The 19,074-nt window shown below is 39.3% G+C and overlaps 1 protein-coding gene across 1 annotated transcript in view; it reads left to right on the forward strand.

Moving 5' to 3' along the window:
- Positions 1 to 1,209: 1,209 nt before the first annotated feature.
- The window catches only part of LOC136711466 (epidermal growth factor receptor), an 87,051-nt gene continuing 69,186 nt past the window's right edge, over positions 1,210 to 19,074 (forward strand). Inside the window, exon 1 of the mRNA XM_066687763.1 lies at positions 1,210 to 1,494. Within this exon, the coding sequence (XP_066543860.1) occupies positions 1,392 to 1,494 (103 nt within the window). The 5' untranslated portion in view covers positions 1,210 to 1,391. The remainder of the gene's footprint in view (positions 1,495 to 19,074) is intronic.

Consider the following 19,074-nt stretch of genomic DNA (forward strand, 5'->3'; position numbering starts at 1 on the left):
AGGCCTGATTGGTGGAGTGCTGCAGAGATGGTTGTTCTTCTGGAAGGTTCTCCTCTCTACACAGAGACACGCTGGAGCTCTGTCAGAGTGACCATCGGGTTCTTGGTCACCTCCCTGACTAAGGCCCTTCTCCCCCGATCGCTCAGTTTGGCCGGGCGGCCAGCTCTAGGAAGAGTCCTGGTGGTTCCAAACTTCTTCTATTTACGGATGATGTAGGCCACTGTGCTCATTGGGACCTTCAATGCTGCAGAAATTGTTCTGTACCCTTCCCCAGATCTGTGCCTCGATACAATCCTGTCTCGGAGGTCTACAGACAATTCCTTGGACTTCATGGCTTGGTTTGTGCTCTGACATGCACTGTTAACTGTGGGACCTTATATAGACAGGTGTGTGCCTTTCCAGATCATGTCCAATCAACTGAATTTACCACAGGTGGACTCCAATCAAGTTGTAGAAACATCTCAAGGATGATCAGTGGAAACAGGATGCACCTGAGCTCAATTTTGAGTGTCACGGCAAAGGCTGTGAATACTTATGTACATGTGCTTTTTTTGTTTTTTATTTTTAATAAATTTGCAAAGATTTCAAACAAACTTCTTTCACGTTGTCATTATGGGGTATTGTTTGTAGAATTTTGAGGAAAATAATGAATTTAATCAATTTTGGAATAAGGCTGTAACATAACAAAATGTGGAAAAAGTGAAGCGCTGTGAATACTTTCCGGATGCACTGTATTTATGTTCCTATGTTCTATTAATTCTAACTGTAGTAATCATATCATCTGTGATACTTTCATACCAAAATGTATTCTTTATTACACTGAAGGTTATTATCAGACCTCTTTATTTCTTTACAATGTGTTAAGGTTGCTAAAATAAAAAAAGAAAATAGTAACAATAAATAAGAGAGAAAGTGATCAAGACGGGTGCTCGAAGTATGAATAACACAGGATACTCCACATTTCTAACACTTGGAAGTGTATCTCGATTGAAATGTCACAATCTGTACCTGGCTTCTTGGTGTACTGCATGAGCACACGCTGTGAATCATGGCCGGAGTGGGAACCGGCTTTCACGCCTTCCAGGCCGCCGGCCTCCCGTACCTGTTAATGAGATTCCGCAGCGCACCGCCGGCCTCCCCCAGCGCTGACGTCACGCCCGGCTCTGGCTGCGGGGATTCCAGTGAAGTCCTTACTCCTGCCGACAGTCCTGGAGAGGGAAGGAGGAGCTGTCAAAGTTTCACTGCTAAGTCCAAGTAACACCAGAGCCGCCGTCCCACATTTCCTGTTCTTTCCATCTGACAGCAAGAGGGAAGAAAGGGATCCGATTCACCACCGACGCTTTGGCAGTACCAGTATGGAATAAAACTATTTCCAGCAGAAAAGAGAAAAAATGAAGAGTTCCAGGGAAAGCGTAGCCATGCGACTGGGGCTGGGGATCGTCCTGGCTGCTCTGCTGGCGCCCGGGTGCTGCGTTTTGCCCCAGGACAAGAAAGGTAAGAGCAGAACCCAACAGAACCGCTGTGAGGGCCGGACTGAGACTGCGCGGCGGGTCTGCGTTTCGCTCCAGCAGTGTTACAGCTCGCACTGGGGCAACCGCGCTGGCAGCGTGGGAAAAGTACATAGCATGCTTCCTGGTTAGTGCAATACTAGGACAACAGTGTGGATACTACTTCGTACCTTCAAATGTACTTTCCAGTCCCATTCCCTACAGGAGGGGAAATGCTATCGGGATCTTTCGAAAACGTGCGCTGATCTTAGCGCAGTGGTCTTGAAGTGACAGATGCGGGTGATCGTTGGGATAGGAGACGGAATTGGCAATTTCACGGATTCTGTGAACAGCTTAGCTTATACATGCATACATGCATACATGCATACATGCATACATATCACCAGTCCACAGCGCTGGCATTCTGTTTAAGGAGGGGAGGAATAGTTGATCAAACTTTTTCCTGTTTACTTCAAGTATTTGCATACCTATTGATTGCGTTGCACAGATAGGTGTCTGTGGTAAAGAAAACACTGTTACCAATTGATCAATTTAAACTAAATGTGTTAATGAAAAACTGCAAATCCGCTGCGAGGGGATGGCAATCTGTAATGCAAGGATCCATTATACATCCACCGGAATCAAATTAGAGCTGAGTGGCAGATGTTGAATTTAAAGAAAAGGGAAAATCATGCTTTTCATTAAAAAAATAAAAACAAATAATGAAAGAAGGTATTATACTCAGCTTGCCTTGTTAAATGGTCCCGTTACAATGAACTGTATCTACAATGAATGTTGATTTCTCAGTTTGTTCATGTAAGTAAACATCGAGTGGAAATGTTCCTCTGTAGTTCACCTTTACAAGCTGCCTGTGAATCTAAGCGCTTTGAAAGAAAACCGGATCAGTTCCGTTCTGATACAAGTTGGAGCTTGTGAGGTGCATTGGCTATTAAGTTGAACATGTAGACCGCACTCTGAAAAATAAATCAAAACTCTCTCTCTCTCTCTCTCTCTCTCTATATATATATATATATATATATATATATATATATATATATATGGTAACTGTAACACTTTACAGTAATAGGCACCAATTATTTATGAATAAATTTCTGAATCCCACAGGAATAACATGAATGTCCCATGCACTTCTACTGAGTCTATCACATGTCTAAGCCCTAACCCTAAACCTAGTATGAAACCCTATCCCTTAACTTTGTTATACATGTGAATAACACTAGAACTCAGATAAAGTGCATAAAGAATGGATGTGTTATCCATGTGGTAGGCCTATATATAATATTAGTAATTTCTTATATTCATATTTTGTAATGCTAGTTTCCCCAGTTTATTTTTGCCACCCCTCCTCTTAAACTGAAATGTGTGTGTAACAATATATATCCTGTTTGAGCTCAGCTGATGTGAAACATCATTTTGGAAAGGGATAAGTCTCTACTGTACAACATTTAATTTTAGTTTAACATTATTTTTCGTTTTACTATTAGAGCTTCAACATAAAATTGTATTTGAATTATAATTTACCAAAACAATTTATTTTTCACTTATGAAAATTGCACAGTTGGCTAATAATGCAGTACAATTCAAGTTAGTTGTACTTTTTCAATTATTTATGCCACACTTCTGAAAGTAAAATAATGGCATAACTAATTATAAACTATCAAATGGCAGAATGAATAATTTAATATGACCTTTGTAAGTCAGAAAACATAGTGTGGTAAATGGAACATTATTATTTTTTTGTTTAATAGAAAGGCTTTCTGTTTCACTTTCTCATGTATTTATTTATTTGCTTGCCTGTTTTCATGCAGTGAGATTTTATTTGACAACGGACATTGTAACCAATTAGAGTTATGCTGTGATTTGCACATTGGGCAATGCATATTTGTAAGACCATATTTTTTAACTAAAATTAAAACCTAGATTGTTAGTGGTCTTCCAGGTTGTTCCTGTTCTTCACCGGTGACAGTGTGCTATATGTGTGTCTAATGGCTGTTGCACCCTGCTGTAGTTGCCAGCCTGGACAGATAGCAGTCACAAGACTATTTCCCTCAGAAAAGAGCCTTGTTCCCCCAGGCAGTAGTGTAAAGTAGTGTAAAGTAAGTTGTCAGCTGGACCTTCTGTCTGTCTGGTTACTTGGCAGACCTGTGAGTTTCTCTTAAAGCCTGGAAAACTGCCATCAGAAAATGAAAGCTTTTATACGTCTCCTTTATTTTTCTTGTAGTTTCATACACCCATTTCTCTGGTTAGCGAGGTGGGTTGTTGCTTGCGACAGTCACTCTCTTTACCTGGTCACTGTATAAACAAGGTTTAGCCTATACTCTGTCAGGTCGCTGTCAGGTCCCTAACAGGTCACTGTATGAACAAGGTTTGAACTCACACACACACAATGTATTCTGGAAAAATAATACATCCTCTTTTAGGGATTCTTCCTTAATTCAGATACATCAATTCTAGGAAAGATCCATCCCTTAAAAGCAGAACGTCATTCCCCTTCAATAAAAACATACAATACAATTATTTTATTAGTGTTATCAGTAATCCATGAAAACAAATCTAGTTCATTTTTCTAAGCCTGTCTGTTGAAACTACGTTACAGGCCTGGGCAGAACTTGAGATTTATTAAGTAGCAAAAAGGAATACAAGTGTTTGGTTTAAGACATCAATTTCTATCAAGCCCCACAAAGCCCTGCCAAGTCAATACAGTAAACAATAGCTTTGAAGAAGTGTAAATATAAGGCAATTATTCAAATAGCTCTGTCAAACACTCAGTGAAACCATAGCCGACACCCAGCAAGAAAACAAGCAAATTGACTTATATAGCTGAAGAGCCCTAGTGCAGTGGACAAACTAATCAACCCCTCTGTGTTATCAGTTTCCTTTTTACATCGCTCTGACCAACAGATTCAACCCCAGCGCAGGTCTATTGTCCTCAACTACATGGTAGTAAAATTCACAGTTCAGGAGCAAGCCTTGCAAAAGACCCTCTTTGCACAGATGAGTGTTAGGTGCAAAACACTGGTGATATCTTTTGTGGAAGTTATTTTTTAACTACAGCGTTGTAAAGGCTTACTATGTATACCTTTCTGTTTAAGTTGAAAGCCTGTAGCCACACCATAACAATATACTATTATTGCATCATTATAGAGCAGCTCAGTTAAAATTCTAACTTCTGCCAAGGGGAGTGTATAGTTCACTAACGAGTTTAAAACTGAAGTTCAGGAAGAAGGCAGCCCCCAATTCCGCTTCACTCTGCTCCATGCTCAACCAATGAGATACTCTATGACATAGATACCACGCAAAAAAGTTCCTTTCCCCTGCATCAGTAGCTCCCATAGTGCCACAACCACATTCCCTCATGTTTAAACTCAGAACAACATCGCTGCAACTCCCCAGTTTCTGCCTTTGCAGCAGCTCCTTGTCTCCATCCAATACGTGGGGGGCTTCCGATGGCCTCGTCCTCATGACCAGACTGTTGATCTTTCAGCCAAGTGGGTTAAGTCCAAAATAACTCCATACCTTCTATCACTACTTCTTCCACCTACTTCTATAGGGATTGTCTAGGCTACTGAACTGTAAGCAAGCAGAGGTGTCAGACAGCTAACTTCAACTTCCATAGTGGTCTGAAGGTGAGAAATAGTATTCCTCTCAGATAGCTCAAGGATTGATTAAACTGTCACCTGAGATAATATTCTCTGCTGACTGACTTTGACTGGAATTGGTATATTTAAGATCTTAAAGAATCCATTCCTGATGCCCCACATTCGCCAATTGCTGGCGGAGTTTGTTTCCCCAAAGACTTCAACCCACCTGCCAATTGCAAATGAAAAATATAGGCTGAAGAAAGCTCTGTCTCCTACAAAGCAACCCTCAAGCTTTGGAACTGTAATTTGCCATCAGTGTGTGGGTCAAAGGGTTCGCTTGGTGTAGGCCCTAATTGATTCTTTATTGGGATTAACCACTGTGTATTGCCTAGGCTATATGGTACAATGTGGTAACCTTCTTGTGGGCAGAACTGGGCTGTGGGATTTTATGTCAAAAGGAAATAAGTGACTGTTAATCATGGCAATTTGGCTGCAGTGGAAGTTATGAGCCTTGTGAATTAATAATGCTAAAGGCAATTGGAGATGTAGCCAGGGCTCTACAGACTGTGTTATATGATATGCTGTCAAGTTTTCACAAAAGGTGTTGTTCTCTGAAATGGTGGGTACAGCCTGTTACTACTTACAACTCTGCAAGCTTTTTGTTTTGATAATCCCTATTGCTGCCTTTAAACTGAACACAAAACATGGAAAAAACTAAATGAAAAAGCTTTAATGCTGACCATCATGACTTGCGTAGGAGTGCCTATTGGAGAACGACAGTCCAGACTTGAAATCAGCCCCAGTGTCCATAATTTGCTTCCTTTTCCATTTTTTTTTTCCTATTCAATTCAATAATTAATCTAATCCCACAATTTCAGTTTCTATGTGGCTCATGTTTTTATGGCGGATTCAATCCCTAGATGTCTGGATTAAGGGAGTCATAAGTATTGTAACTTCCTGTAGGGAATTACACTGTCAACAAAAGGAGTGTAGTTAACAGGGGAGTGATGTATTCAATATAAAATGTTTACAGTAATAGTTTAAGAGCATACTTTTACATGGCATTTACGTTAAATACTGTAAATACCACTTTTTGCCACTTAAGAAACCATGCTGCACAAACAATTAAGTGAAATCAATGGCAAATCAAATTAAACCTAATAGATAAGACATTGCAATGTGATGGGCTCATCTTTCATTTATTTATGTTAGAAGACACTCTGTCTAAGCAAATAGGCTCGGTAGTGAGATAGGAACAAAATAGTTGAAGGATATCTGTCTGTTTATATTACCCCATAGCACTGGAAACTAAAGGTAAATATGTACATAATGCTTTTTAAACTTACCATACTAGCTGCTTTGAAATACTGAATAAAAGTACTAAACATTTACATAAGTGAGGAAACATATCAGGTTTTGTAATGCATGTCTTCAGTTTTCATTGCTGCTCACAACAGCTGTTAAAAAGGCAGGGCCAATTCTTCTAACCATACACCAGATGTACTCTGCAGAGATGTAAGCTCCAGGGGAAAATAGAAATTTGGAAATCTACGATAATCACATGCTATAATATTTATGATTGAACTGTTGTAGCACCCAGTGCTGGTTTCAGTGTGATTTCTTAAATATTCTGAACTGCGCACTTGTAGATTAGACCAGACTTTGTAATGGTAAACAAATTATTAAATTAATTATTTCAAATGGCTAAAAAGATGTGTATTAGTTTATAATATGAGTGTCCATAGATATCTTGCATCTCCACTGATGGAGAGAAAGTATCAACCAAGGTTAAGTACAGTAAATTGTACTTGATTTATAATCAGTTTGGAAAGCTCATATTCAGTACTTTGACCAAAAAGAGACAAAGCCACATGACCTCTTTTCAACATATTCCTGACATTCAATAGAATAATACGGGTTTAAGGTTTAGCCTCTTTCCAGTGATGAGTGGATCATAGTTCAATAAAACAGGCAAGGAATCTGTATCCCCCTAATTAGGGCCCCCATGACTGTGTGAGAGGTAAAAAACGGAGGTCTGGGGCTCAGCTCTCCATCAGCATTGCTCTAGCAATAACAAGTCAGCTGTGTTTGTGAAACAGAGACATATTTCTTAAATACTCCAGAAATGGTAAACGCATCCAAAGGTAAAAAAATAAAACAAAATCTGTTGGTTTTAGCACTAGTATATACCTGGGGAAAAAGGCAGCACATTTCAATTTCAATTAACCATCCTATACAACCGTCCAGGAAAAAGCAAAGCTTGGAGCTGGAAATATTTCAACCTGTCAGCTGTGATCAATTGGCACATAGACACATAATCCCTTTTACAAATCATACAAATTCCAGAAATTCTAGAGAGTTAGAACGTCTGCATCACTGCAATGACGCAATTTGTGAAACTAATTGGTAAACATTGATCTTTTTCAACAACTTTTCATAGGAATCATGTCGGTCAGGCTAGGCTGATGTTTTTTTGTGTTGGAATGAAGTGCAAAGCGTATCTGCTAATCAGTGTAGGATCCTAGGAGGCACAGAAGGCATGGAGGGGGGGACATGTTAAAGCTCTCAGTTATTTTATAAGTTGCTGTACGTTTAATGCGCACATTGTCTGATCCATTAGGAGCTGGGTGGTAACTCGTTTCATTGGAGGCTGTGGAAAGACAATCAGCACAAGCTTGTACCAGGCTAAAATCGTCAGAGAAGCGATAACCTACTGGTGTGATTAGCTCACTGCTCAGGGCCTGTTTCAGTCTGGGGACTGCCTGCACAAGAACAGCAGCAGTTTGGATGTGCAAGCAACCATGTCCTCCCCCCAGTTGTTTAATTACCGTGTGTTGTTGTTAATTGTGTTTTAATTGCAGTGTGATCAATGCCTTTTCCAACATGCTGTGCGTGTGATGTTTGGACCATGCGTTCTGTACACTGGAGAGCCTAAAGACAACAGGCTGTTCTCTCCCTGGACTGAACCTGTTGGCCCCCAGGGCATGTCTCTTCAGGGTTGGGCTGTACAGGCAGGTATTTTTGTGCCCTTTTAAGATGCAATTGATCATGCATAATGAGGTAGCTATTTTTTAATTAAAATGTAAATTAGGTTGTGAAGTGCAGAGTTAAATTCCTGTCTGTGTTGAATCTGTGGCGAATATACTGGGCTGTTCTTCACAGCGTTAGGAAGCAGGTCATTTGCTAGGAGATCCTCTCATGAGTTTTGTTTCTGTTCCAGTGCAATCCCAGCAACATGTCAGCTTCTCAGAGTGACTGTAATACAAACCATCCATTTTCAAAGCCCTGCAGAAGTGTTTATAGCAATTACTCTTATTACAAGCTTGAGATACTTGCATAAATCTCATCAAAACAATGCAGATAAAGGTCACACTTTCCAGGCATGGTACTTTTGAGGTGTCTAATTTGTATACAATTCACATGATGGTTTTTGGGCGCCTCTGTTTATATAGTGCAGCCAACATTTTCATTGCTGACAGGAAAGTACATGCATGTTTTTTTGTAAGGCTGTCATACAGACTTTCCTGCTGTATCCTGACAGATTTTAAGTCAACTTTGTATGCAGGAGCCTTGATTAAAAGTATTGTATGTTCTCAGTGAACCCAAAAAATATTAATTTCAGTCACTCGTGTTGTCTTTTGATGAATGGAGTGGAATACCAGAGTGGTACTCTTGAGGACAATCAAAGCAGAAAACTGTGATTTTCACATTTGAATCCTGATATGAAAAATGTTATGCTTTCTATAAATGATTTCCCAACCACTCCTCAATGAAGCTGACTCTGACAGCATCTAATTATCCTGTTGGAGAAACACTGTCCTCAAGTAAATGAGCCTACATTCCCTTTTGTAATAACTCCACTGAATCTTGAAGACGAGTTCACGTTTAAAATGCCTTTAATCAGCTTTGAGGTCAGTAATCCTATTACATTTACACTGAGGTAAAATAATAATGTAAAAAAACATTTAAAAAAATAAATCACAGTGATACAAAACCAGGGGCAATTTTCTTGTTTCCTCTGAGGCAGTGAAGCAAGGCCTGCAGAACTTAAAGTCTTCTCGGCTTTCCTTTTTTATGGCAAAGAGAACAAAAGGCCATCCATTTACGTAATCCATGGGGATTTGAAAAAAAAATCTTTGTAAAATGCATTAAGTGAAAGTTTTGGCAAAGTTATAGTCTTGAATGGAAAAGGAATCACTCCCTGAACAAAGCTATATATATTTTCTCCACTCCATCTTGAAAAATAATTTTGGACTTAAATTACAGCAATTATTCCATCCCCACAGATATAAGATCACATTCGTGTTCCTGTTCTGGATTCATGTGAAAGGGTAGCATTTGAACCCACCACCAGACTTGAGGTATACAATGGTGTGCTCTTTCATTATTTTTGATTGGCTCTTGAAAGCTAAATGTAAGGTTTACAGAAATGCCAAATACAATACGTTGTGACAGGTCTTTATTTTCTGAAGTAATTCGACAGTAGCTGAATCTCTTGGGAATGCCCAATTCTAATCTCATCCTTATTTTTACCCATATCTTTCCACTTGATCAATTTAAATAATGCTTAAAGCCTCAAAACACACGAAACGGAGATGGGCTGGGGCTCAGGAGATTCAATCCATGCAGGAGCATTGCAGTTTCAGCCACCTCATTAATAATGTATTGATTTAATGCTTCAGAAAGCAGACACCCACCATTAAATTGGGTGTTAACAGGTACCTGACACTGTGACAGTTTATGCTTGGCTTTTGGTCTATGCCAAGACATGCAGAACCATATTGGTTAGGTGGATGCTCCTTTCAGAAACACAACGTTAGTTTCTAATCAATCACTTAATATGTCAGGATCCCCCTGACTGGGGAAGCTGTCTCTGATCTTACTGAATACTGAGCTGCAGGCACTGAAGGTGCTTTGTGAGGCCTGTGAACCTGTTCAGCTCCAGACAGTCTTTGTAATGTAAACATTGAAATGGGAGATATAATGGCAATATAGGCTATATAAAATACTTGATCATATGACCTTGTCTGAAAAAGGGTGATGCATTTGTATACTATATGACTCTTGGTCAATGTAATCTGGGTCCATGACAATTCGTCCCCGGCAATTCGTCCCGCGTCAATTCGTCCCCGGCCATTCGCCCCGGCGATAATTGGTCCCGCTGATAATCGGTCCCCACGATAATTGGTCCTGCTGATATTCAGTCCCCACGGCAATTGGTCCCGCTGATAATCGGTCCCCACGGCAATTCGTCCCCATCATACGTTCTCCACATGAGCATTTGTAACCATGAGTGCATTCACTTATTGTAGAGCCATCGAACATACAAACATATATATATATATAGCCTATATACACACACATACATACACACACACACACACACACACACACACACACGTGTGTGTGTGTGTGTATATATATATATATATATATATATTATACACACACACTCACCTAAAGGATTATTAGGAACACCATACTAATACTGTGTTTGACCCCCTTTCGCCTTCAGAACTGCCTTAATTCTACGTGGCATTGATTCAACAAGGTGCTGAAAGCATTCTTTAGAAATGTTGGCCCATATTGATAGGATAGCATCTTGCAGTTGATGGAGATTTGTGGGATGCACATCCAGGGCACGAAGCTTCCGTTCCACCACATCCCAAAGATGCTCTATTGGGTTGAGATCTGGTGACTGTGGGGGCCAGTTTAGTACAGTGAACTCATTGTCATGTTCAAGAAACCAATTTGAAATGATTCGACCTTTGTGACATGGTGCATTATCCTGCTGAAGTAGCCATCAGAGGATGGGTACATGGTGGTCATAAAGGGATGGACATGGTCAGAAACAATGCTCAGGTAGGCCGTGGCATTTAAACGATGCCCAATTGGCACTAAGGGGCCTAAAGTGTGCCAAGAAAACATCCCCCACACCATTACACCACCACCACCAGCCTGCACAGTGGTAACAAGGCATGATGGATCCATGTTCTCATTCTGTTTACGCCAAATTCTGACTCTACCATCTGAATGTCTCAACAGAAATCGAGACTCATCAGACCAGGCAACATTTTTCCAGTCTTCAACTGTCCAATTTTGGTGAGCTTGTGCAAATTGTAGCCTCTTTTTCCTATTTGTAGTGGAGATGAGTGGTACCCGGTGGGGTCTTCTGCTGTTGTAGCCCATCCGCCTCAAGGTTGTACGTGTTGTGGCTTCACAAATGCTTTGCTGCATACCTTGGTTGTAACGAGTGGTTATTTCAGTCAAAGTTGCTTTCTAACAGCTTGAATCAGTCGGCCCATTCTCCTCTGACCTCTAGCATCAACAAGGCATTTTCGCCCACAGGACTGCCGCATACTGGATGTTTTTCCCTTTTCACACCATTCTTTGTAAACCCTAGAAATGGTTGTGCGTGAAAATCCCAGTAACTGAGCAGATTGTGAAATACTCAGACCGGCCCGTCTGGCACCAACAACCATGCCACGCTCAAAATTGCTTAAATCACCTTTCTTTCCCATTCAGACATTCAGTTTGGAGTTCAGGAGATTGTCTTGACCAGGACCACACCCCTAAATGCATTGAAGCAACTGCCATGTGATTGGTTGGTTAGATAATTGCATTAATGAGAAATTGAACAGGTGTTCCTAATAATCCTTTAGGTGAGTGTGTGTATATGTGTATATATATATATATATATATATATACACACGTGTGTGTGTGTGTATGATCAGGTCATATGATCAAGTATTTTATATAGCCTATATTGCCATTATATCTCCCATTTCATAAATAACCAATCTGGACAGTTGGCTAAAGTAGTATACTACTTGTTTCACAGTTAAGCTGAGATGTCTTGTGGTGTAGTGTTTAAAGTAATATGCTATAAGCCAAGTGTTGCGAGTTCGAATCCAGGCGAGGGGCTGCTATTTTTTGTGTTAGGTTTTCAGGTAGGTTTATTTTTTTTATTATTATTTTTTATTTTTTTATTTAATTAGATATGAACCCTAAATGTTTAAATGTATTTCACTCACATATTAAAAGTTATAACTTCAAAATGTGTTTTTTATTTTTTTTATTTGAACAGTATCTGAATAGAACGAACAATTATATGTACAAGGCAATTATTAAGGCTTTTATGCCTCATCTTAAATTAGGATTATATTACAACAATAACAAACATAACAAATATCAATAATAATAATAATAATAATAATAATAATAATAATAATAATAATAATAATAATAATAATAATAATAATCCAAATTTAAACTGAATTGAATACAAATGCTTAGCCTACCTAAAACAATAAAATAAAAAATACATCTTCCAGTATCCAGCCTCCTCGATACTTTTAGTGTGGTATCATGTAGCAGGTTTCCTGTATTAGCAGGTTTGTAATAATCACCTACTAAATTTTGCCTTACCGATTTACGTGAGTAAGCTATTAACATAAAATATTGTATAAACCTGCTACATGATACCACACTAAAAGCCTGGATTCGAACTCGCAACACTTGGCTTATAACACATTACTTTAACCACTACGGCACAAGACATCTTAGCTTAACTGTGAAACAAGTAGTATACTACTTTAGCCAACTGTCCAGATTGGTTATTTATGATTAGAAGTATTGGTGTTAGTATCAAATAAATTGTATGTATGTATGTGTGTGTATATAGGCTATATATATTTATATATATATATACACTCACCTAAAGGATTATTAGGAACACCTGTTCAATTTCTCATTAATGCAATTATCTAACCAACCAATCACATGGCAGTTGCTTCAATGCATTTAGGGGTGTGGTCCTGGTCAAGACAATCTCCTGAACTCCAAACTGAATGTCTGAATGGGAAAGAAAGGTGATTTAAGCAATTTTGAGCGTGGCATGGTTGTTGGTGCCAGACGGGCCGGTCTGAGTATTTCACAATCTGCTCAGTTACTGGGATTTTCACGCACAATCATTTCTAGGGTTTACAAAGAATGGTGTGAAAAGGGAAAAACATCCAGTATGCAGCAGTCCTGTGGGCGAAAATGCCTTGTTGATGCTAGAGGTCAGAGGAGAATGGGCCGACTGATTCAAGCTGATAGAAGAGCAACTTTGACTGAAATAACCACTCGTTACAACCGAGGTATGCAGCAAAGCATTTGTGAAGCCACAACACGTACAACCTTGAGGCGGATGGGCTACAACAGCAGAAGACCCCACTGGGTACCACTCATCTCCACTACAAATAGGAAAAAGAGGCTACAATTTGCACAAGCTCACCTAAATTGGACAGTTGAAGACTGGAAAAATGTTGCCTGGTCTGATGAGTCTCGATTTCTGTTCAGATGGTAGAGTCAGAATTTGGCGTAAACAGAATGAGAACATGGATCCATCATGCCTTGTTACCACTGTGCAGGCTGGTGGTGGTGGTGTAATGGTGTGGGGGATGTTTTCTTGGCACACTTAGTGCCAATTGGGCATCGTTTAAATGCCACGGCCTACCTGAGCATTGTTTCTGACCATGTCCATCCCTTTATGACCACCATGTACCCATCCTCTGATGGCTACTTCCAGCAGGATAATGCACCATGTCACAAAGGTCGAATCATTTCAAATTGGTTTCTTGAACATAACAATGAGTTCACTGTACTAAACTGGCCCCCACAGTCACCAGATCTCAACCCAATAGAGCATCTTTGGGATGTGGTGAAACGGGAGCTTCGTGCCCTGGATGTGCATCCCACAAATCTCCATCAACTGCAAGATGCTATCCTATCAATATGGGCCAACATTTCTAAAGAATGCTTTCAGCACCTTGTTGAATCAATGCCACGTAGAATTAAGGCAGTTCTGAAGGCGAAAGTGGGTCAAACACAGTATTAGTATGGTGTTCCTAATAATCCTTTAGGTGAGTGTATATATATATATAAATGTAATGTTTGTATGTTCGATGGCTCTACAATAAGTGAATGCACTCATAGTTACAAATGCTCATGTGGAGAACGTATGATGGGGACGAATTGCCGTGGGGACCGATTATCAGCGGAACCAATTGCCGTGGGGACTGATTATAAGCGGGACCAATTATCGCCAGGGCGAATGGTTGGGGACGAATTGTCGCGGGACGAATTTCTGGGGACAAATTGAGGTGCTCCCATGTGATCTTTATCAACTAGGCAGTTTTACAATTATAAATGACTGGTGGTTGGATAAGCATAAATCAAAGCAGTGTCTGTTGTTAATTTTGTGACCATTATTTCTGCAGTAACATTTCAACAGCAAGATGAGGCTCTTTAAGGCGTTTTGAGTGCTGGGGCTATATGTTATAAATGGTACAGTTAAACACTATTAAAATATTTTAATGAATACTTTTAAAACTGAATGTTTTTTAAGATTTGACTTGCAAGTCTATCATACTAGATTTTTTAGAATTTAATTTAACAAGAGCCTCGTACACCACCAAAATTCATACCATTGCCACTCATCCTTTTTCTACCAAAGGCAACTTCCCTGATCATAAATTCCTTTCCTACGCCTCTGCGTTGGATCCCATAAGTGAGGTCTTGGTATCTCAGAAGTTTGCTTCAAGTTTAAAAGGACTGTGCCTTTATAAAACCCACTCACTGGGTCTGGGGAGGTCCCCAAAGGCCCATTTCAATTGTTCTCTTCTGCCTGTAGTTGTTGGGTTTTGCTGGAATATCTGCATGTTTCATTTGAAACCTGCTATTTCCTGCTATTTCCCCCGCCACCCCCAGCCAATCGGCTTTACAGATTCAAGCAACTTGTCTTTTACTTAGAGTCACGGCATGGCTATATTAGCTCTTGAAAGGGGAGTGAGGATATGATAACTGCCAGGCAAGCAGACTCTTCCTGTCATGATAAATTGCTGAACAGTACCTGCAGGACAGGAAAAACAGCTATGATTTAGCAGCACTGCGTTGGCTGAAAAATATGAGCAGACATCACAATGGTAGCACTATCCTGTAACCAGACAAGAGCAGCGCTGTTCGTGCCTATGAGCCATTTGTAGTTTTTCAGCGAAACAGTGATACTGACTTTGATCACCTTACCCCTGACTGGGTCAGAATGTTTGGATACTCCTAACACTTATTTTCACACAGGCTCGTATCTGTCCTATAACCAAACTATAACCTATTTGGTTCAACCTCCCAGTTTTAGGGATGACTCCAAGATACTGAAATATTGGACTATAAAGGTTCTTGTTCTTGTTCAGCAAAGATTCAACCAAACCTTTGATAGTCCAATATTAGTATTTTTCTAGGATCCTCTGTTCTGCCTAATTGTGTTGTAATTCAACATTATCGATATCTTCTGGTTTTGAAGCCTAATAAATGGTAACTATGTCATGGTAGTCCTGGAACATTTTGTGAGTTTGCACAGTAACCTGAAGTATGTGTGTGTGTGCTTGTGCGTGAGTGTGCCTGCGTACGTGGATTCCAGGAAAATGTGACCAAAGTTTATACAAAGGATTTCAGTTTACTCAGTCAGTGGTGTTTGGAAAAAAATATATGTATTTGGATTGTAAATATTTCAGAATCAACCAAAATTTCATGCGGAAACTTGTCTTTAACAAGGTAGCCGAAAGCTGCTTAAAACAATAACGTTGGCAGCTGCAACAAGCACAGTGTGTAAGGAAGAAAAAGGTGTATAGGAGAAGATCCCGACAGTTCATGGTTGGAGAAAAAAGAAAGAAAAAAAAGGGTAGTCCAGTACAGGCATTTATCTTAACGCAGTGCAAGTCAGAAGCTGTCACTGCATGTCTGAATATTTTGTTTTTAGATATTAAAGTAAACCATATTTGCCTGGGGTTCTAACCACCTTGTTGTTCCACTTTTCCCTTCCACTTAATGTTGTTAAAAAGAAACAGCTTTTTCTGGATCTTTCATTGCTTGGAGGAATCGGTCATTAAGAAAATGTAATACAATGGAGCACTCAAGGGAAACATGACATCTGCTCAGGTTACTGCTTTAAGTATGTTGTAACAAGAGGGCCATCAAGTTTAGATACAATAATACAATTCCAACACTAATTATAATAAAATTAATAATACAAATACATTTAAACAGTTGATTGTCACTATTTCTTAGTAATTTTATTTCTTCAAAACAAACCAGCAAAAGATGAATACAGTGTCTAAAATATAGTTAAGCTCCTCTTTACACTCATGTTAATACACCAGCACAAAAACATTGCAGAACAGTTGTAAAGGCTTACAGATAGGTCAATGCTAAAGTAGTCTGGAAAGGGCAGGTTTTATATAGCACTCCAAAAGCAATTGACTGGAAGGACAATGTTAGTACAGTCAATTTTAATAGACAATAAAAATGCACTTAATTTTGTATTCTATTCTTAACACATATAACTGATTCCTGTCAAAAACATCAATATTTCCTTACATGTACTCATCTGACAGTCTCCTCTGGCCCTGGCTTCGGAGTTGATTGTGTGTACGAAGAATACCCATTTGCACGGTGTCACTCCCATCAAGGGCCGTGATCTGATACAGACTGATTGGATGCCTGGAGGCTCCACCGTACCGGCCCTGGGTTGTCTGTTGGCTCACGGCACTTATGGATGATGATGGAAGAGCCGAAAAGCGCTCTGCTTTGTTATCAGTGCGTTTTGTGTTAGGCTCTGTTTATATACTGTATTGCAGGGTGCTGGTCTAGTGAGAATTATCTTATAGGAATAGCCTGGCTGCATTTCAGTAGCAACATTGGAGTACTGTTATGCTACATCGCTGCTGTAGAACAACACAGACCCCGTAGGATTGTGCTAAGGCCGCCCTTTTTGGTTATTTCTGTTTTTTTTTTTTTTTTATTAAAACACATTACTCAGTAATTTTTTTCTGTCTGACAGTTTTCTATAAAACTGTGTGTATAAGGTGGCAGACACAAACAAAACTGTGCTGGAGTCTAGATATCTTTGTTAGGCTTCTCAATCAAATAACAGCACTGTGCCTCTCAATGTACCATCCTGAGGGTAGTCTTTAATTTTGTCACTGTACGGAGCTGTTCTACTTCTCAAAATGCCGTTCTATAGTTTCTGTCAGGTTTCTCTCTGGTGTTTATCTTACTGGGGCCTCAAAATAGCTCCTAGGGTAAGATATGGAGAGGAAAAAAGTTCAAGAAGAGTTTTATAGCTTTTCCATTAACAAATGGGTTGAACTTACTGCTATGAATCCGATGTGGAAAGAGGCTAGGGGAAACGCCATGGTGATTCAGGCTGGAAAAAGAAATGACTATCTGAAAATCTGTTCTTGTACTGTGGTTTTCAGTGTAGTATGAGTCAGAATAGTATAGTATTGGACTCAACCTTTTGTTAATTTCATTGAAGCAAGCATTTACTATATCGCTATTTCTATCAGCCCTCCACCACATTTTATGTATTTGTGTATATCATAAAAAATATCTTAAATGTAAAAGATATGTGTCTATAGTACAGGTGTACTTATAGTGCATGTGTACACACAGCTTAAGTTAATTAAACGAGAAGCACAAAGTCACATACACACACCTACCTACCAAGTACTGTAAATATTCCAGGGTAAGTAAATATTTAACAGCAGTTATATGACAAATAAACCCAGTTGCTCCATTGCCTTATATCAAGATGTTATCCTTCGACAATGCAGGCTACTGTCAGTAAGGAGTAGAGCTTGTGATTATAGAAAATACTATGAAAACAGTCTCCTTGATCTCCCCTGTACATTGACTGAAACCTGTATATATCTAACAACTTGTTAGTTGTTGCTTCTTTATTTCACTGAAGAAAAAAGCTTTAGATTTTTGTCAATTTTGAACAGAGAAGGAAAGAGAAGAGAACATAAAACAATCTGCGAAATTATTGCTATATTATGCAAAATAGAGAACAGTAAACGACTACTGGAAGAGGTACCTGGCACTAAAGGAGGGCTTTGCAATAATGTGCTGTTCTGGATTTACTCTAAGATCTTAAACCAGATGTTTTTCCCACTTTCCTACTTTTCATGTTTCTTGACCTGGTAATTAAGTTTTTATATTATTAACTCTGAAAATCTGGACTAACCTCTAAAAGGGGCATGGTTTTCTGCATAAAACTTCATGTCTTTCCAGTGACAGAAAATTATAATAATAAAGTGTGTATGTATGAAAAAGAAAAGGTCTTTACCTCTTTTCCTATGAGGATTAATCAAATTATTTATATGTGCAATTTAGAGAACTGATCTGAACTGTTAGTTTTCTACAGTTTGAAAAGACGAGCTGTTAAGGTACCTAATTGATCGCCTGGTTAACTACTCACTCTGAACTATCATCTAACAAAAGAAGGTGATAATAATGGGTTTTATATGTAAAATAAACATATTTTACATATATTAGGCAATTCAGAATAGTCAATTGTTTTAAATTTGTTTGCATACACCGATACATATGAACAATAATTTGTTCAGTGAGGAGTTGCTTTGGCACTGCTATGTTAGGATTATTAAAACACATGCACACCGAATATTTCCAATATATACTACTTTGTGCATGACACACCATGCATGCACTGTGCAGAATTTTCAATGTATTGCTAGAGTACAGCGTTTCCAGTTCTGCCGTGAGGCATTAGCGTCATGTCTGTACTCTACCTACTTTTTTAACATGATGGTATAGAACACCTTGTGCCTGCCTGGCACTGGCAGGGTGTGTCTACTTTCTCTCCTTCGTGTTAGAAGGCAGAGAATCACAGACGAAGAGAGAATGTTGTAATCAGTTTGAGAGCAGCACCAGGAAGCAGATTTGCTAACCCGGCGACAATCACGTGCTGGCTCAGATTGCATATCTTCCTGGTATAGTCGAGCTGATGATCCTACAGTCCCTGTGAGCATTTGAAATCCCTCACCAGAGCCTTGACAGCAACTCCAGCAACAGACACTGACCTATCAGTCCATCAGAGAGAAGTTTGTGTCAGCTGCCATTTCCTTCTATTTAATTTTTGATCA

Source organism: Amia ocellicauda, chromosome 2 (assembly GCF_036373705.1).
Source record: "Amia ocellicauda isolate fAmiCal2 chromosome 2, fAmiCal2.hap1, whole genome shotgun sequence".
NCBI classification, from domain to species: domain Eukaryota; kingdom Metazoa; phylum Chordata; class Actinopteri; order Amiiformes; family Amiidae; genus Amia; species Amia ocellicauda.